The sequence below is a fragment of the Meles meles genome, chromosome 15 (genome assembly GCF_922984935.1).
Source record: "Meles meles chromosome 15, mMelMel3.1 paternal haplotype, whole genome shotgun sequence".
NCBI lineage: Eukaryota > Metazoa > Chordata > Mammalia > Carnivora > Mustelidae > Meles > Meles meles.
The window spans coordinates 37,577,959-37,599,198 of record NC_060080.1 but is presented as its reverse complement, the minus strand read 5'-3'; the positions used below and the strand labels follow the sequence as shown (position 1 = coordinate 37,599,198).

Below are 21,240 nucleotides of genomic sequence, written 5' to 3'. Positions count from 1 at the left end.
AGATCCAGAAGAGACAGGTGTGAGTGCAGGTGTCCCAGGCCTCCAGAGCCCCATCTCAACATCACCTGCTGTTAAGGGTTCTCCAGAAATAGGGATTCCTCGAATGCATGTCATAGTGGGGTTGTCTCAACACCTGTGGGGACAGTGATAGTAGATATGAGCATCAGGAGACATTTCCAAGACCTTTCTAGGACACTAGTTACTGAGATCCTCATTCTGGACAAGGAGTTGGGAAGCCTGGCCTGACACGGAGCCTTACTCAGAAAATCTGAGCCACCTCCTGAGACAAAACTTCAAGGAAGCAACAGGGAAGAGAACTCAGGCAGGACTTCCTCCACCCAAAGATCCAGCCAGTGACCAGATCTTCCTAGAAGTTCTAAGGCATGACTTTTGACCTTAAGTCATCTGCATGCATCTCTTCCTCCTTCCCCCATTGACACCTGCTTCTGCCTGGAGGCAGGGCAGCTCTATCAGGATCCTAGCAACTCCCTGGGAAGTGACAAAGTGAGAAGCAGCTAGACAGGCACTGGACAAGTCACAGAGCCTGGCATAGCCCCATCTCTTCTCTGAGCCCTAAAGCACAGAAGAGAGGGAAGGCTAAAAAGTTGGAGAACTTGCTGGACCTTTATCAAAAGTGCAGGGGACTGAATCACAGCTTCAACAGCTCCCAAGAGCAGTGAAGGGCTCTGACAGAGACTGCCATTTATTTGGCAGAATGGAGGAGGTACCACTACCTTGGGGGGGGGCGTGGCAATTTTATGTCAGAAAATCTTGGGAGTCTCAGATGGCAAAATCATAGCATCAGCATTGAGCTGCACCAAACCACGCCCATGGGGAAATAGAGCTGATGACAGTCCCCAGGTTTCTCAGCAAGGGGACACTGAGGGACTTCCCCAGAACCCAGTTATCCTGCCTTGTCACCCAGGCTACAACTGGAAATGCCAGGCCCTTCACAAAAGAAGTCCATCTGCTGGGGCAGGCAAGCTTGTCCTCTACAGTTCCATTAAAGGAGCCCTGTGATTGCAAAATTAGCTGTGGGCTTCACATTCTTGGCCATCCAACCATGCCTGAACCACCTCAGGCCACCCCTGAAAAGAGGGCTAGGCTGAAAGCTCCCCTATTGTACTCTTTTATCACCTCTACCCCCTTGAGAAGCCACAGACACTGAGAAATGCACCCTTAACCGAGGTCCGGGGTACCTCCAACATGCAGCGGACTCCAGAACTGCCTGAGGACTAAAATGGTCGGCAATGATCTCCCTAAAGCCTGAGCCCCAGATCTCAACTTATCCTCTACCCTCTGGTCTAGTAATGCCAGGCATTTGTAGGTTCACAATGAATGGTAACAGTTATTACTACTTTGGGGGGGGGGGGCATGTTTATTATACTCCCACCCTCTATCCACTGAGGTCAAAGACAAAAATTTTCTGAGGCAGAAGCTAACTTGACTAAGGTGAATTTCAAAAGATAGACTGGAAACAACTTTATATTTACCTGCCTAGCTGGGGGGTGGGAGACAAGGGCTAAGACAGAACTTCTAGGCAAGCACCTCCATGAGCCCCTCTTCCAACCCCTGAAAGTCTCCTTGCTCATCCTCTCATACTTTTCACCCCCATCTCCTTGTTGGCCTTGGAAGAACATGGTCCTTTCCTTTGAGCCCTCAATCCCATCACTTTTGGCTTCCAGTTTATCTGTTACTCCAGGAGAGAGTGTGGTAATGCATTTGGACACACTTGTGTTCCACGCCAGGCCCAGTCAGTGTCACCTCTCTCAGGTCTCTTAGTGTCACCAAAGAGCTTCTCAATTATGTATCAGTCAACATACCTCCTTTCTTCGGAAGTTCACCAAAAAAGAAAAAAAAAATGACATCTAAAGGGTCCTATCATCTGGCCCCCAAATTCCTTAGGTTTCTGTTTCAATCAGGATCTAGTGTGGGAAGAACCCACACAAGGAATTTCAAACAAAGGGAACTGGTTACAAAATATGTTAGAACGCTAAAGAGTAACAAGAAGGTGCTGAAGTGTCCCTGATATTAACAAGTGCAGGAAAGAAACAAGAGGAAACAAAAGAACCTAGGAGCTCAAAGGAAGGACCTTGTAGAACTGATGCGGAGACCTCAGGAGGGGACTGTCAGCCAAACTGATGCTTAGATCTCTGAATAGATAGTGTAGTCTGTTCAGTGCATGAACACAAATGCGGAGAGGAGGCATCAGCCCAAGAGATGCTCAGAGTACCCAAGGGACACAATCCAGAGAGCTGTATTTTCATTGTTTCAAAGCCTTTGGGTATAGCTTGAATTTTCCATGCCCCGAAGAAGGTTGCAAAAACCTTTGTCTTATGATGACATGTGTCCCTTTCAGCTTCAGCCTCTTATTCCACTTGATCCTGACCTTCCCCTCACTTCCCAATATTCAGAGCATCCAGTAATTTCCAGAATTGCCAGCAATCAATATCCATTCTGAAGTCCCCAGTTTAACATTTACGGTGAAGTGAGTATCAGAGAAATTAGAATAGGAGTGAGGGTGATGAGAGGGAAGAACTGGACCATTGGGGTGGATAACTGAGGAGCAGAGACACCATATCTAATAAAGAAATGGGCCAGAAGTTTAGTTTTAGAGTAGAAGGGATGGAAAATATGATTACATGATATCCTACCTGTATTTGAGAGGACTATCAATATTTATGCTGGTTATAAAAAGTAAGGAATATGATTCTGCTATGTAAACATAACCCAGTTTGTCAGATTCTTTCTATTAATGTTCTATTATCACATACAACAGTGAAAATTATGCACACCATTAAGTGTGGCTTGAATTGAGTTCAAGTAAGTACTCGTAAACCCAAAAAAGATCCTAGACATGGAAATAATTTTAAGAGATCATGAAGTCCAGATTCCAACTTTTAAGCTCTAAGATATTATCGTCCATGCTTGTTTGATATCAAGTCCTTCTATTTTGCTCACTTAACATGCTCATGATCTTGATAAGTGGAGGGAACATCAATGGAAACCAAGAAGGGAGAGCGAGCTTGGTCATTCACCATGACTAGAATCTCTAGAACCTGTTCATAGAGGCATAATCTCTGTAACAATGTATTCATGAAGCCAAGCTGACATTTACAAGGAATGAAAGCAGAAGGAACCATGAAAGAGTAGATGTTTTCTGACCCCCACAGTTGAAAAATACACAGAATCAAATTCATAGTAGAGCTGGGTTTAGAATTTGTTAACTCCCAATTCCCCAATCCAGGGCTCTCTGCTCTAGTGCTCACCAGCTCCACTGTGGCTCCTAAAAGGACCAAAGCCACTGCACTTTATATCCTTTCAGGGGCTACCTACAACCAATCTAGCCTGGGCATTGCTACTGGAAGAGAAATGGCATTCCTTGGTTGAACTAGTAGGGCAACACGATGTGTACCACAGAGAACAGCCTGGGCCATTTGTACTCGAGTAGATTTGAGAAAGTGGGACAATGCCAAGGAAATTCCCAGGATGACCTCTGCAGAACTGCCTCTTCCAAATGTGGGTGTGATGATGTAGTTGAACTTCCCAAATCTCAGCTCTTCTAAGCAGCCCAGGCTCATTATCTAAAACTCCCTTCCCTGTGGGTTGACCCATCCTCATGTCTTTCCCGAAGCAGGGTCCCCCATGAAAACCCACACTTTTGGTTGTGGGCCAACATGCTATTTAATAGCTTCCTCTACATGTGAAAATGAAAGATAACTTAACAAAAATAACCCCCAAACTCCTCACCAAAGTGGCAGAAATTAAAGAACCATTAAAGGCGTCAAGACAAAAGAATTCAACTATACAGGACCAACATCAAGGTACATTTCTGTAAATTTAAAACATCTGTTGACCAAATTGTACACTTGTTTGCAACCAAAAAATAAAAACAAACAGCTAAAGCCTCTATCAGACAGCTTGTGGTAAAACATTTAAGGAAAAGCTTAGGTTAAATGCCTAAAGTCTGAAATTCCTAGATAAAAAGCCAATGACAGAGAACTTTTAGCCTAATGAGCCACATCACAGAAAGTGCAAAAGCCATGAAAGGGAAGATGATAAACTGAATATCATCAAAATTTTAGAATTTTGGACAAACTTGGACAAAACACACGATGGGCGAAAGTTAAAAGATAAGGCACCTGCTAGAAAATATTTGCAACACATCTAACAAGCTAATACCTACCATTCAAAGTTTTTAAGTAGTTCCCACTAGTTTAAAAAATGCAAGTAATTTTATAGAAAAATAAACAATAGATGTAAAAAGCATTTCACTGAGAAGAAAATATAAATGTCCAACAAATAGAAGTAATTATAGCTAACCATACCAGTAATTAGCAAAATGCAAATCAAAGCAACAATGAGATTCCATTTCCACCCATCAGGAAGGCACAAATTAAAAAGGTGGCAGGCAATGGTGGTGAGGAAACAGATTCACTGACTGTATGGATGGATGTGTGAATCAGCACAGTCTTTTTGGGAAGCAATTTTGCAGGAGCTATTAAAAATCTAAATATATGTGCCCTTTGACTCATCAATTCTACTTATAAGAATCTATCAGTTAAGTTCAGCTTCAAAGCTGGAAAACTCCAATTCAAAGTGATCAAAATATTCCTTAGATCACATACTTGGAAGTCCAGAAGTTATATGGGATCAGAACCACTGATCTGGTAGTTCCATAATGGCAGCAAGGATCAACATTGAGCTAATTCTCTTCTGAACTGGCATTCAGTACATAAGGCCAGGTTCCCTCATATCTGTAAGGTAATTTTCTGTGAGAATCAGAACTACATGTTCAGACATTTACATCTTTGCAAGAAAGAGAATGTCTCTCCCACATCAAAGTCTTTCAAGTCTGCTTGGGTGAACTTGAGAGTCATGCTGTGCCCATCAGGTCCTAACAAGAAATATATGACACATTCAAAATTTGGCAGTTTGAGGCAAATGTAATAAAGGGGTTATTTATAAAGATGTGGGAAGAGTATAGGGAAATCCCAAGGCATAGATAATGCTGAACCCTGGAGCTAGTAACAGTAGGATACACCTCTTATCACCCATAGGCCTGAATGGACAAGAAGAGGAAACAGTTACCAGAACCCACAGAGACAGAGAGAGTTTTGTGGAGAGGGCAACGTAATAGAGCCATGACCTACCTCAAGAAAAACAGCCTGGGGTGACCCCAGAGGGAAGGAACCAGGACTAAATACCTTGACTTCTCTCTCTTCCCACCCTCCAATTTCCTTCCAGTAAATTGTGAAGGCAATGGTGGTGGAAGTCATCCAGCATAGGCTAAGCCTTCTGTCCCTCAAGTCCATGCTCTTACTCCATGAGTCTGAATCTGAGCTCCCAATCCCAAGCGAAATATAAAAAGACAGCAGCTTCGGAATCACCACAAGTTAGGTCTGTGTGATCATACCCCCAAATGAAAGTTTTTAAAAGCCATTCCCACTGTTGCTCCTATAAGTTGGTTAGAGGAAAATACAGGAGTGGTGAGGAAACAGTTAAGAAGTCAATTGATAGACTACTTGATTCTGTAGCTATTCACGGGGTCTAGTTTGGTAATCATGGCTGCCTTCTCCCCCCATCTATCCCATATTTTCCTTGCTTTCTATGAGTACCTTAGCAGGATGCTCTTCTTCACCTTGAGGGTAATTCAAGCCTTTGTGTCTATGGACTCTGAGTCCTCGGTGCTCTTTTTAAGGTTTAGAGTGTCACAGTTTTTCATTGTCTGAAACTACTGGGCAGAGGAGTAATAAGACCTTCTCCAGGGAATCCCTTGGATTCCAGACACAGTCCTGTGTACCTCCATCAAATAGCACCAACCTAGTTTTCCCTAAATAATCAGGACTAAACACCCCACCCAGTAAGTTGATTCCTTTCTGCCTGTTTATTCAATGACATGAGGGGCCAAATGGCTATAGGGCAATCTCAGCTTCCAATTCCTCCAATCCTTGACTGTATTCCCCAGTGGAAGCATTGCATTCCTGGGCACTAAAACCTCCTTTCCATGGAGCTTAGGGTCATATAACGAGAAGAAAAAGTTTCTACAGTATGCCATTTAGTTTAAGAGTAAGAGGGTCTCTTCCCCAGTCTACCTTTTGGCTCTTGAACCTCTGCATTCCCATCATGAGGAAGACAGTAATATTTATCAACCAGCAGTTTAAAGAATTTGCTGCTTTCGTAAGACAGCCCTCTCTCAAAGTGTTACGTTCTACTTGGCACCACATGTGACTCTTCTAAAGACCATTCCACTAGTTTATCAAGACATCTGCACATGGTAAGGCCAACAATGGTTCAGGTAGAAAAGCCAATGAATTATTACATGAGTGTGAACTTGTAGCCACAATGCCTTTACTGAAAAATGGAACCCTTAGTTAAAAATGATGCCCTGTGGCATCATGCAGTCATGCAGTAAGTCTGCCACCCATGGTGTTGTTGGCAGAAGTACTATGAATGAGAAGATAAATCAATAAAAAATCTTATATGTATCTCTACAAGAAAAAAGCGTTGGCCTCTTTATAATGGAACAATCCAATACAATCTGCCACCAGGGAGATGGCTGGTTGCATTAGGAAATGTCGGGGTTTTCTGTTGATCTCTGCTGATGATGGTTTGAGCACTCTTCAGTGGCAGTAACCAAATCAAATTGTTGAGGGGAAATCAAGCAGCTGAGTCCATGCATAATCTCCATATCTGCCACCATGGTCACTTTGTGCATGGACCCACTGAGTAGGCAAGGGACTGGAGAAGACTGGCATCCACAGGTTGGGACACTTCGACCTCTCATTTACTGAAAGTCTCCTCTGCAGTAGATACCTTTTGGTAGGCCCTTGTTTGGAAAACAAGTATCTTCACATTTCCCATTCTGTGCCCATTCTGTGAGGTTCACCTGCATACTACTCTCTACACATCCCTGTAGCCGATGTCCTAATCTTTCTCTTTCCAAGTTTCTGCCCAGCTAGCCAACTCATTGCCCCACAGATCAGTGTAGATACGCCTCACAGATCTCCTCCAACATGAAATGAATAACCAAATATACTACCTCAAGTTCTGCCCAATGGGAGGATTTCCCTTCATCATTATTTTTCAAGGCAAGCTGAAGGGGCTATAGTGAAATGGCAATAGCCATCTATTTCCAGCTGGGGCCAGCATACTATGCAGATCCATACATACATCCAATCAGGCCTACACTTTTCCTCCTCCATTCTACATCGTCCCATGAGACTCTGGTATGAATTAAGAAATGGGTGGAAAAGCTGTAGAAGCATGTACCATGGGTGTCTGAGCTACCAACTTATGGCTTTTGCCTTTCAGATAAGCTTGGGCCTGGTCTCCTCTACATCATTATTTTTAAAATAGACTGTTCCTGTGCCTGTCCAATCTTATGGTTTGGTAGATCAGGACATTCCAAGCTCATGGTGGGCAATTTAAGTCATTTCATGTCTCGTGGTTAGGAATTCAGACTCTATAATAAACAAATAGCAGTTCCGGAGCTGATTTTCAGCAGGGCTGAGGAGAACACCACCTTATTCCAAAACCCCAGGGATTTTCCCCATCATTTTTCACCTGGGGCTTGTAAGCGCTCCGTGAAGTACCTCTATTTGCAACAAACACTTCTAGAACCAGTGGGTCTATTAATTCTTAAGGCTCATGGGGCAAATAAGCTTATATCCCAATCTGGATATTCAGCATAATCTTTTCTGGATCTAGGACCCATCAAAACTAGCAGCCTTGGGGCACCTGGGTGGCTCAGTGGGTTAAAGCCTCTGCCTTCGGCTCAGGTCATGATCCCAGGGTCCTGGGATCAAGCCCCGCATCAGGCTCTCTGCTCCTTGGGGAGCCTGCTTCCTCCTCTCTCTCTGCCTGCCTCTCTGCCTAGTTGTGATTTCTCTCTGTCAAATAAATAAAATATATATTAAAAAAAAAAAAAAAGCCTAGCAGCCTTATGGGTTATTTGGTACATGGACCAAAACAGCATGCCCAGACAAAGAATGTGTTAACCCTAAAATCCAAAGAAGCCCATTAATCACTATGCCTTTTTCCCCCTGCTGGGAGATCTAAGGTCTAACAATCTATTGCTTGTTTTTTTAAAGATTTTATTTATTTATTTGACAGAGAGAGACACAGTGAGACAGGGAACACAAGCAGGGGGAGAGGGAGAAGCAGGCTTCCCACCCAGCAGGGATCCCCATGCCGGGCTCGATCCCAGGACTCTGGGATCATGACCCAAGCCGAAGGCAGATGCTTAATGACTGAGCTATCCAGGCACCCCAGTCTATCACTTTTTAGGCAATTTTCTGAGATGCTTAGACTACTAGACCCCTGAAAATTTCAGCAATATAGCAGACCCCTGAATGCATCTCACTAGCATTTCTCTTTCTAAGGCATCTAGTGTGTTTGCTACTTCTTGTTTACCAGATTCAATTAGCATAATGTCATCAATGTAATGGACTAGCACATGGTCCCCAAGACTTATGACGATGAGGAATTGGAGAGTTGATATAGACATGAAGCAACACAGTCTTGCATGTGAAGACAAATTGCTTCTGGTCACCTTTGCTCATAGATATGGGGTTTAAAAAACATTTTCTAGATGAATAGCTGTATACTAGGTCTTGGGCTGTGTTTATTTGCTCCAATGAGGACAATATATGCAGATCTGCAGCCTCAACTGGCCTTACAAGTTGAAGTTTATAATGATTTCCTGGCATTCTCTGCAACCTATGCAGTATTTGTACCAGCCAACAAGGCAAATTAAATGGGATGTGAAATTAATACCCTTGCATCTTTCAAGTCTTTGATGATGACACTAATTCTAGTCATCCCTCCAGGTATGTATTGCTTTTGGTTTGGGACTTATATCTTGGCAGGGTTGAGGAAGAATTCTAGGGGCTTCCCTTTTGCATTCTGTCCATAGGAACCCTAACTTAATAAGAAGGAACTGAAAATGGGGCATGTTGCCAATCACTAAATTTATTGATTTAAATTAGTTAATTCTAAACCTGAGAAAATAATCTAAGGCTGAGCCTTCAGGCAGATTCAACTCCAAAATCCATCTGTCTCCTGACCTTTATAACCTTCTACTTGGCTTGATGGACCACAGCAGCATTTGGCATCTCTGGGGACCGGCATTAGTGTGGAGCCAATATCTGAAGCCCCTGGAAAGTCTTTCTCTCTTTCCGATACACAGTCCTCTGATAAATGGCAACACGTATCTGGGTAAAGCTTGGGGGAAGAGTCCTACTATTTCCCTGTCACTCTGTATTTGTCTGCTTGGGCTGCCATGACAAAATACCACACACAGGGTGGCTTAAAGAACAAAAATTTGTTCCCACATTTCTGGAGGCTGGCAGTCCAAGATCAAGGTTTTGGCAGCATTGGTTTCTCCTGGGGCTTCTCTCCTTGCTGTGCCCTCTTGTGGCCTTTCCTCTCTGCATACACATCCTTGCTGTCTCTTCCTCTTCTTATAGAGACAGCAGTCATATTTAGATTAGGACCTCACTATCATGACCTCATTTAGCCTTGATCACTCCTTTAAGGGCCCATCTCCAAACACAGTCATGTTGGGAGTTAGAGATTCAACATGTGAAGCAGTGGGGGCAGGTGGGGAGACACAATTCAGTCTGTAACACACCACTGTGCACAATTCTTCTTCAAAGGGACCTGGCCTTTGGCTCAAAGGGCTTCATGTCTGTGATCTCCCTTCAGCCTGGAAAGTGGGTAAGAAGCCATAAATCCTCCACTATACCAATTCAAGTTAGGTGTTCTGCCTACCACACCTAGGGCTTTTTTCTCGTACATGTTAAGCAGCACCTTAGAAGCATCTCCATCATTCCACTTCTAGAAATCTACCCTACAATGAATTAGTCATTGCCACAGAGTGCTGACGTTGTAAATACATAAGTAGCTCACTTTGAGCTCTTGCTCAGGGAGATGGAGAGAATGTTGGGACACACCTGTGACTCAGCTGCCCATTAATCACCCACCCCAGGAAGACCCAAGGGACCACGAGCAAATGTGTTGGTGAGGGGCATCCAGTCTCCCGAAGAACTCATTGGTAACCATCCTCTCTGGGCTAGAGATGATGGCTAAGTTTCTAGAGGAAGCTAGATGAATTATATATATATTTTATTTGACAGAGAGATAGATCACAAGTAAGCAGAGAGGCAGGCAGAAGAGAGGGGGAAGCAGGTTCCCTCCTGAGCAGAGAGCTCGATGCAGGGCTCGATCCCAGGACCCCAGGATCGTGACCCAAGCCGAAGGCAGAGGCTTTAACCCACTGAGCTACCCAGGCACCTCTAGAAGAATGATATTTATAAATGCCTGTACTTTTTTTTTTACTTTTCCTGTATCTATTATTATTTCTTAAGTTTAAAAGAAAAATGAAATGAATGTATTATGGAAAAATGCTAGAGTAGTTGGTTTGGTACTGCTGATTCTCTGATCATTTTTCCATACAAACAAGGTGTTTAGACTAATGGAAAGAAAGAATTATCAGTTGGGCAAATCCAAACTGAGGAATTCTCTGATATACTGCCTAAATGATGATTTAAACCTGGTTTCTCAAAAAAAATTTTTTAATAAGATAAACTTAGTTTCTTGTTTTTCCCCCCAAAAAACAAACATTTGTCTTGTCAATCTGAGACTTTAATCAAAAACCAATAGACATACAAATGGCTATCAGACACATGAAAAAATGTTCATCATCACTAGCCATCAGGGAGATTCAAATTAAAACAACATTGAGATACCACCTAACACCAGTTAGAATGGCCAAAATTAGCAAGACAGGAAACAACGTGTGTTGGAGAGGATGTGGAGAAAGGGGAACCCTCTTACACTGTTGGTGGGAATGCAAGTTAGTGCAGCCACTTTGGAGAACAGTGTGGAGATTCCTCAAGAAATTAAAAATAGAGCTTCCCTATGACCCTGCAATTGCACTGCTGGGTATTTACCCCAAAGATACAGATGTAGTGAAAAGAAGAGCCATCTGTACCCCAATGTTTATTGCAGCAATGGCCATGGTCGCCAAACTGTGGAAAGAACCAAGATGCCCTTCAACGGATGAATGGATAAGGAAGATGTGGTCCATATACACAATGGAGTATTATGCCTCCATCAGAAAGGACGAATACCCAACTTTTGTAGCAACATGGACGGGACTGGAAGAAATTATGCTGAGCGAAATAAGTCAAGCAGAGAGAGTCAAGTATCATATGGTCTCACTTATTTGTGGAGCATAACAAATAGCATGGAGGACATGGGGAGATGGAGAGGAGAGGGAGTTGAGGGAAACTGGAAGGGGAGATGAACCATAAGAGACTATGGACTCTGAAAAACAACCAGAGGGTTATGAAGGGGCGGCAGGGGGGTGGGGGGGGGTGGGAGGTTGAGGAACCAGGTGGTGGGTAATAGGGAGGGCACGTACTGCATGGAGCACTGGGTGTGATGCCAAAACAATGAACACTGTTATGCTGTAAATAAACAAATAAAAATAAATATTAAAAAAAAAAAAAAAAAGCTTTGGTCACCCTAACTTGGAGCTGAGAGGTCAGGTGTGCTCCCTGGGACCAGCAGAGGGCGCTGCGGCACCGAATTACATTAAAGGCCGAGCCTCCGCCGGCCACATCGCACCTATCTAGGGTGGGAGCTCTGAACTTCGCGCAGCAGCGCCTGAAGGCAGGACCTTTGTCCCAAGCCTACAGCCGCGCTTTCAAACTTTACGCGTCCCAGTTTGAAATTACCTTGCAACCGAGTTCACGCATACCTGTAAATCTATAATCAGCTTGTAATGTTAACCTACCAAATCTGACTGATGGAATATCATAATAAAATAAATTTCCAAAAAATACAAAATAATTGAACAAAATTAAATTTAGCTAGTGGACTTTTGGTCTTTGTAACTTCAGTAAATTATTGTTTTAAATCATTTGCATTTATATGAACCCTTTTTTGGTGAAATATTAAGATTTTTAGTTACTGAATACAAGAAACGTACTATATCTGTATATCTTATTTTTCTTGTTGCAGGATTAATTTTTTGGAATTTCGAAACATTTTTTAAAATGTAGGTAATATAAAAAATTTTGAAAAGTTGACTGTGTAAAGTCATAAAGGCCTATGGCCTCCTTAAGATGAAACATTTAGTTTTCATAAGTTGTTTGCTTTACGGGGAACAGGGTGTATAGAATTCAAACAAAACTAGAAAGGTATCTAACTCACAAGTCATTCACAGCTGCGGGGACCAAACTCTATCATCAACATGCTAAAAGATAAAAACTGAGGCATACCAAAAATTTTAAGAATTGGGATGCCTGGATGGCTCAGTCATTTGAGCCCCTGCCTTCGACTCTGGTCAGGATACCAGGGTCCAGGAATCGAGTCCCGCATTGGGCTCCTTGCTCAGCGGGGAGCCTGCTTCTTCTTTCTGCCTCTGCCTGCCACTCTGCCTCTCCCCCTGCTTGTGCTCTCTCTCTTGCTCTCTGATAAATAAGTAAATAAGTAAAGAAAGAAAGAAAGAAAGAAAGAAAGAAAGAAAGAAAGAAAATCTTTTTTTAAAAATTTTTAAGAATTTATTTGAGCAGAAATAAATTTCAATCAAGCAGCATCCAATCTAGCAGATAGAAAGGAGCTCTGAGGAGCTGTGCAGAATGAAAGACTTTAGTAGGCAAAAGGGGGCGGAAATAAGGAAGTCCTACTTGGCAAAAAATCAGGTTGATTATTGCTTATTGCAAGGTTACTTCCCCTTAGCTGATGGCAGAAGTGTCTCAAGTAGATTACCTGGCTAGTGCTGATCAAGTGACTCCTGAATGACCTGCCCTTTTTTTTAACCTCTGGTTTCCAGATTCCATTTCAGGGACAGCTGAAACTATAATTGAGCCTCGATTCCGTGACATGGGGCTTAGCATGAATGACTCCATTTTGGTACTGGTGTCTTGTTTTGTAGCCGACATAATAACAATTATCTTAAATTTGATTCATGCTCCAAATAATTCTCTTCCTTCATTTAATGTCTTGTTTGCATGGAAGAGTTATCACCAGGAGCAGGAAACAAACAGTGAGGACACCTTGTAAGGTGAATGGAGATTCCCAGAGTGTCTACAAATGCAAAACAAGAAACAATGATTTTGTGAGCTTGGTTACAACAGGAGTTGTTGGGTCCCCCAAAATTGGGTACCCCAATGATGGGTCCGTGATTAAAGGAGCGAGACTGATACAAAGCGAAGGTCAAGCAAAGCTTTATTTCGCACCAAGCATCAGGAATCAAACTGGCAGGCCAGGGCTGCACCTCTTTCAGAGAGGGCGACCCCTCCCTGCTTTCCAAACTAACTTTTATAGAGCAAAGGCCCTGTGGTTGGGTCTGGCCACACACAGGTGGCTAATTGAATTACAATTCACCCCACAGTAGCCATGGAAACTAGCCCATCACCTTGGTAGCTAGGAGACAGTATGCGCCCCCACTGATTGAATGTCTCCACCTGGCCTTACCCACCCTTGTACTTGGACTTTGTCACCTGGGACTGGTTTCCCAGACTTGCCTCTAAGCAAGTTCCCCTGGGGGGGGGGGGGGGCAAGGTCAATCCAAGTTTTACAACAAAATGACAGTTCAAGTGGGGTGGGGCTGCTCTGACTGAATAGGCCCTGCACAGAGTTAGTCACAGAATGATGGAGTTAACTGTTAAAGGCAAAAGCCTCACACAGTGGCAGAATCAGTCCCTTACCTAGCCTGTGTGAAAGTGTTATAATGTTTGAGACTGAGGGAGCAAAAAGAAAAGGTTCCACTCTCAAATAATAACTATTAATAGAATATTAAGTTAAAATTTTCATTTCAGACTGGTAAAAATGCATAAGTAACTATGCCCAGTTACTACAGCAGTTGAGATCCTAAAGAGAAATTCTACAAGACAAGCTACTGGAGATGAATATTCATGAGCCAATAAATGCTTTAAAATAAATAAGATATTCTAGAAGCACTGCAGGAGTTTGTGTCCTGGTAATGGGGCTGCAGAAATAGAAAGGTGCCACGGCTTTATGTCAAGTTCTTTCTGAAAGCACTGAGATTCAGTTACTTTGGGCGATTATCAAATTCACAGGGAAGATCTAGGGTGTAAAATCTTGCCAGGACATCTGAATTCCACACCACATGATGCTAAAACATCGATGTGTCTTAAAAAACCCAATTGCTCTCATCCAATCCATTTTCAGCTCCTTAAAACATAGAAGCAGAATATTCCTGCTGAATAGTAAAAAAAGAAAAGAAAGCTTTAATAAGAATGTGCGAGCTAAAGGTAGAATATATATTTCATAATACATTATTCCCCCTCACTATGTTTAATAGATTCTGATATATGTCCTATTCCTTTTTTTTTCCAACTCATTTTTATGCCTTACTATGGTTCTCAGCCCACAGCTGATAAGGCCTTGTCCTAGCATTAGAGCTAGGAGAAAACAGATCATTGGCAGTTGGCTCTGGAGAGCACAAGGGCCTTCTGGTCTTCTCCAGGGCCTAGCCCCACAGAGAGAAACGAGCTTGGGACTAGCAGAAATTAGTCCTTTTGGCCCATCCTGCCCCTAATCATGCTTGGACCCCACAAGCACTTCCTACTACAATTCCTCTAAAAAATACTTTGCATTCTATTTCTGTTGTTGCTATGTGAATTAACTTATAAATTAAAGAAAGACTTTGTGGGGCCGGTGGGGGGCGGGGGGGTACACAGCTCTGTGGAGGTGTATCATGAGAATCACTCAGCAAGGACCTCCTGTAACCCCAGTCCTGATCCTGGCACCACCTCTGTGCCTCATGGCCCAGAGCTGCAACTACTCATTGGGCCCAGCTAAAAGGCGCACATAGAGCCAGAGTTAGGAACAGACTGTGTCCCACAGGTCTGATCCTAAGTTAGTTGTTCAGAGACACAAATGCTCACATAACCCACACTGTGGCTGCTTAGGCCTCTTTACAGAATGGCCTCTGTATTCAAGAACAAGTACCCCAGCCTCCCAAAGAGCAGAAGAATAATCGAAGTTGCTAATCTTTCAAGGCCTGGACCCAGAAACTGGCAATACTTCATTTCTGTCATAATTCTCTTGATGTATCGCAGAACCTGCACTGATTCAAGAGGGTTGCACATAAATGCCATCTCTCAATGAGAAAAAATATCAAAGAATTTGCCTTTATTTTTCATCTGTCATAGTCTGCCTTATTTCTAGTCCTCCCTTATGCCCACCCAAGGGCTCCCAAAATCTCATCCAGTTAAGGCATCAGTTTGATGTCTAGGACCTCATCAGCTCAATCAGATAAACTACTGCCTACAGGCCAGATCCGGTCTGCTTACACATTTACACATTGTGTGCGAATCCCTTTGTGCTCCAATGGCACCGTTGGACAGGATAGAGACTAGATGGCCTGTTAAACAAAAAAGATGTACCATCTGGTCCTTTATAGAAGTTGCCCATCCCTAGTCTAAATCAGGTCCAGGTATAGATAGGGCTTATTGGATGAAGTTTCTCCCGATCTGAAGACCTGTGAACCAAAGAGAGAAGTGATCTGCCCACACGTACCAAACCTGCGGTGGTAAACAGGTAGAGAGCAACCGCAAGACATTTTCCTGTTCAGGAGGGACTCCAGACATACACAGGAGGCCCTGGTTCACAGCAGTTCCCACGTCCAGCTGGGACCACAGGGCCAACTCTTTGATTAGGGGCTTGGCCTGCTCACCGAGAGCAGGCTCCACCCCGAGTCATCAGCCCCACCCTCCGAGCCACCCTTCCTTTTCCACAGGGAGTAGCCCACAGCCCCTATCTACCGCATCGAACTTCTCTCAGCATGCTTCTGGCCCATGGAAAACTGGAAGTCTGTGTTCATTTTCTAGCGCTACTGTAAAAAAATTTACACAAACTTCATAAAGTAAACAGCTCAAACGTGGTCCTCCAGTTCCAGAAGTCAGAGGTTGGAAATGGGTCTCACTGGGCCAAAATCAAGATGTCGGCAGGCTCTTTCTGGAAGCTCTAGGGGAGAATTGTTTCCTTGCCTTTTCCAGCTTCTAGGAGGCGTCTCCCCTCCATCTTCAAAGACAGCAGTGGCTGGCTGAATCCTTTTAAACACCGCATCACTCTGACTCTGACCTTCCTGACGTCCTCTTCTACTTAGAAAGACCCTTATAATTACCTGGGCCACCTGGGTAATCCAGAATCATCACCTGACCTCAAGATCCTTAACCAAATCACATCTGCAAGGCCCTCCTGCCATGTAAGGTAATGTATTCACAAGTTCTGGGGTTAGGATGTACACATCTCTGGGGCCCTCATTTTTTTGTATATAATATGTAATATATATTGTTATATATAGTAATATTATATGTAGTAATAAAATATATATATTTAAATCACATGTAAATATATTTTAATATATAAGTGATATATAATGTATATAAATATAAATAATATTTAATGTATATCTTTATTTATATATTAAAATATATTTGTATTTTAAATCATATCATATATAATTACATTGTATATTTTATTATTTTGTATATTATATATTGTATATACTAAAATATATTTTTAAGATTTTTTTTTTTTTTTATCCATTTATTTATTGAATTGACAGAGAGAGAGATCACAAGTAGGCAGAGAGGCAGGCAGAGAGAGAGGAGGAAGCAGGCTCCCTGCGGAGCAGAGAGCCCGATGCGGGGCTCGATCCCAGGACCCTGAGACCATGACCCGAGCCGAAGGCAGCGGCTTAATCCACTGAGCCACCCAGGCGCCCCTAAAATATATTTTTATAGACAATGTATTTTACCCTTATATAATTAATAATATTTCCTATATAAATGTTTATATAATATTTTATGTTATATACATATTTATATTTTTATATATGTTATGTATAGTTATATAATATTTTATATATTAAGGCTTCTCTTTATTTTTTACTTCTCTGTCCCTTTCAGTCCAACCTACTACAATGCCTTTAAAAATGTTTTGCATTCAAGGGGCGCCTGGGTGGCTCAGTGGGTTAAGCCTCTGCCTTCAGCTCAGGTCATGATCTCAGGGTCCTGGGATTAAGCCCCATGTTGGGCTCTCTGTTCAGCAGAGAGCCTGCTTCCCCCTCTCTCTGCCTGTCTCTCTGCCCACTTGTGATCTGTCTCTCAGTCAAATAAATAAAATCTTAAAAAAAAAAAAAAGTTTTGCATTCTCAATGTATAATCAATTCCATTAGGGAAAAAAACACACCTATGTTCCCCTTCAAGATAGCTGCTGGGCGCCTGGGTGGCTCAGTGGGTTAAGCCTCTGCCTTCTGCTCAGGTCATGATCTTAGGGTCCTGGGATCGAGTCCTACATCAGGCTCTCTGCTTAGCAGGGAGCCTGCTTCCCTCTCTCATTCTCTGCCTGCCTGTCAAATAAATAAATAAAATCTTAAAAAAGAAAAAAGACAGCCTGCTCTACCTTGTGTCACCTGTGAGGCTTCTGGTTTTTTCAAGGACCTACGAGGCATGCCCTAAATTCCTCTGAAGTCTTCCAGTTTGCCACATTACTTCAGGCAACACTTTTTCTAAACTTCTCACCCCTACAAAACACACGTCATTTTAGTCAGTAGCACTTTCCTCACTGTCCTGGCCCTCACTAACAGTCTCCCCAGAGCCTTCCAACTTCCACCTGTCATCAAACGCAAAGCAATGGCACACATTGTATGCTTTAGTCACTGGAGCACCTCACTGCTGGTCCTAAATTCTGTTCCAGTGATCTATTACTGCTTCACAAATCACTCCAAAACTTAGTGGCTTATTTTACTCAGAATCCTACGATGTGGGCAGGGCTCAGCTGCAATGGTTGACTGTTTCACATGGCTGCAGGATGCATTGCCAGGAGGCTACACAGTTGGCTGCCATGTTGGTGCCATGTTGGTTGGCTGTCAGCTAGGAACTCGGTTGTCCAGACTGTCAGTGGGGCCCTAATTCCTTTCCACGTGGACCACTTCACAAGGCTGTTTGGAACTTCTCACAATGTGATGACTGGTGTACAAAAATACATATTTCAGGAGACATGACATAAAAGCTACCAGTCCACTTTTATCAAAAAGACAAGAGATAACAAATGTTGGTGTGACTGTGGAGAAAAGGAAACCCTTTTACCATGCTGCTGGGAAAGTAAAATGGCACAGCCATATGGAAAACAGTATGGAGGTTCCTCAAAAACTAAAAATGGAATTACCATATGATCCAGCAATCCCACTCCTGGGTACTGAAATCAGTATCTTGAAGAGAGATCTGCATACCCATGTTCACTGCAGCATTATTCACAATAGCCAATGTATGGAAACAACCTTAGTGTCTGTCAATAGATGAATGAATTAAGGAGATACCACATACAACTGAATATTACTCGGCCATGGGAAAGAAGGAAAACCTGCCATTTCCAACAATATGGGTGGACATTGAGGGCATTATGCTAACTGAACTAAGTCAGAGAAAGACAAACACTGGATGATATCTCTTATACGCAGAATCTAAAAAACTGAACTTGCAAAAACAGAGTAGAATGCTTACCAGGGGTGAGGGGTGGGGGAACAGAGGAGATGTTATTTAAGGGTACAAATTTGCAAATAATGGATAAATTCTAGAGATCTAATGTACAACATAGTGATTATAACCAACAATACTATATTATAAACTTTAAAGTTGCTAACAGACCAGATCCTAACTGTTCCAACACACAAAAAAAGAAATTATAAATGTGTGATATGAGAAAGATATGTAAGCTAAATACCGTAGTAGCCATATTACAATATATACATGTATCAAACCAATACATTGTATACTTCCACAATGTTATATGTCAATTATATCTCAATTTTTTTTTAAGTTGCCAGTCCTTAAGACCTGGACCTGTCTGAAAATGGCACAATTCTACTGCATTCTGTTAAATACTGGTTAAGCAATCACAAAGCACAGCCAGAGTCAAGAGGAGGGAACATTGACCAATCCTGTCAAGAAGAATGTCAAAGAATTTGCATGTATTTATTCTGCCCTACCAGTGAGTTATTGACAAACTGTTTGTTGTTTTCATTGTTTCATGTTAATCCACTCCCTTTTTTTTTTTTTTTAATGAGGCTACAGTCTCAGTGTTATATAAGACACAACATATGGGATGCCTTGGTGGGTCAGTGGATTAAGCAGGTGCCTTCAACTCAGGTCATGACCGCAGGGTCCTGGAATCAAGCCTTGCATCAGGCACCCTGCTCGGTGGGGAACCATCTTCTCCCTCTCTCTCTGCCTCTCCCCTCTCCTGTGCCCTCTCTTCCTCTCTGCTCTCTATCTCTCAAATAAGTAAATAAAATCTTAAAAAAAAAAAAAGATACAACATAGCTCCAGACATTCATTCAGAGCTGCACGCATGGTACATCCCTAGTCCATGTATGTGGTTCTCACACCCAGTTGCAGAACACCCTCCTGGACTGTAGACACCATAGACTTTGGCCCTTCTCAACCCATTGGCCCAACCTAAAACTGACTTCCTTGGCAGTGGACCTCCATGGATGGGGAGATGGAATAGCACTCACTGGCTTGTCCTGGCTGTTGTCTCACTAGAAGAACGTCCTCCCTAAGGCTTTTCTAACTTTTCCAAATTTTATCCCTAAGACCTACTCTGAGCAACCTGCTCCAAGGCACCAGAACAGCCGTTTTCTCCCAGAAGGATCTCCCTAGAAATCAATGGGTTTTCAGTGATCTGGGGGGAAGGAGAGAATGGAGCTTTAGAAAATACAAACCTTGGTATGCTGTACCACTGATATGTCACTCATTCCCTCAGTCCAGGGGCTAGACTGACTAATTTTGTAGGTAAACAGAGAATTTTTAGGAAGGTGCTTTTGGAACCCACTGCCTTGAGCCTTCTTTGCTTGATGGATACACATCCCAGAAGGCTGAATATAGCATGTTTTAAGGTGGCTCTATGGGTAACCTGAGTGGATACCCTCTGAAGATCTATTGTGAATTTTATTAGCTTTGTGAGCCAATTCTTTTTTTCAATTTTTAAGATTTTATTTATTTATTTGAGGGAGAAAGGCAGACAGAGAGAGAGAATGAATGAAGAGAAGGAGAAGCAGTTTCCCCACTGAGAAGAAAGTCCAACATGGGTCTCAATCCCAGGACCCTGAGATCACGACCTGAGCCAAAGGCAGATAGATGCCTAACTGACTGAGCCACCCAGGTGCCCCCTCATGAGCAAATTCTGTCTGTAACTGGATGTCAGTCACCTACACATCTCCAACCACTCCAGACTACTGGAGTCATCCTTTTTGCAATGTTTAAGTAGGAATTCACTTAATCCCCTAACCCAACATATTGTGGAAACTCAATTTCCCATATAACCTATCTCCTAATGCTTCAGGAATACCTCTTATCGTCCCTGATTTCTTATATCTGTTGATCTGTCTCATGGCTCACATATTTCAGTTTTTTCCTATGTTTGTCCCAAACCAACACAGAACTTTGGTTTCCTCCACAAACCCTAACACCACAAAAAACAAAACAAAACACTAATCTTACAAAGCAGTTGTTACCAGCCAGTGGTTCTCAAACTTGGCTTTAGAAACACCTAGAAAGCTTTTAAATATCCTGATGCCAAGTGTACTCCCTAGATCAATTCATAAGAGTTTCAGTATTTTTTTTTAACTCCCTTGGATGTTTCAATGTCAGCAGTGCTTGAGAGTCTCTCAGCTAGCACACACTCCTCAAATACCTGTGTAAAAGGGTCATCTGGGGATCTTGTTGTAATGCAGAGTCTGGTTCTGGGTCTGGCATGGGGTCCCAGATTCATTTCTCACAAGCTCTCAAATGACGCTGCCAATCCCCAGACTGCATCTTGACTACCAAGGAGCCCTGAAACATGGGGGATGATGACGGCCCAGCAAAGAATTTATGCCCTTCGTGGTTCACACCAGTCAGTCATGCTGCTCTCGGAACTTCTCAGAGACCACCTTACTCTTCTAGTCCCACCTCCCAGGCTTTCCTTTCCTTGCATTTCCTTCAGCTTCTCTCTAGTCTCAGACCGCATGCCTTATCCTTCCCCGGCTGCTTGTGGAAGCATCAGAGTGTTCCTTCCTTTGTTTTTGTTTTGTTTCATTTTGTTTACTATTTATTTATTTGGGGTGGGGAGACAGCATGGTGGGGAAGGGCAGAGGGAGAGGGAGAAAGAATCTCAAGCAGACTCCACTCTAGGTGGAGCCCCAGGTAGGGCTTG

General features: G+C 42.8%; 2 protein-coding genes across 3 annotated transcripts in view; both read right to left on the bottom strand.

The window, feature by feature from the left end:
- LOC123926040 (interleukin-36 beta-like) overlaps positions 1-21,240 on the bottom strand; it is a 196,245-nt gene that overhangs the window by 23,008 nt on the left and 151,997 nt on the right. The window lies entirely within an intron of this gene.
- IL36G (interleukin 36 gamma) overlaps positions 1-21,240 on the bottom strand; it is a 54,990-nt gene that overhangs the window by 5,332 nt on the left and 28,418 nt on the right. The window contains exon 5 of the mRNA XM_045979744.1: positions 66-133. Coding sequence (XP_045835700.1) covers positions 66-114 — 49 coding nt within the window. The 5' untranslated portion in view covers positions 115-133. The remainder of the gene's footprint in view (positions 1-65; positions 134-21,240) is intronic.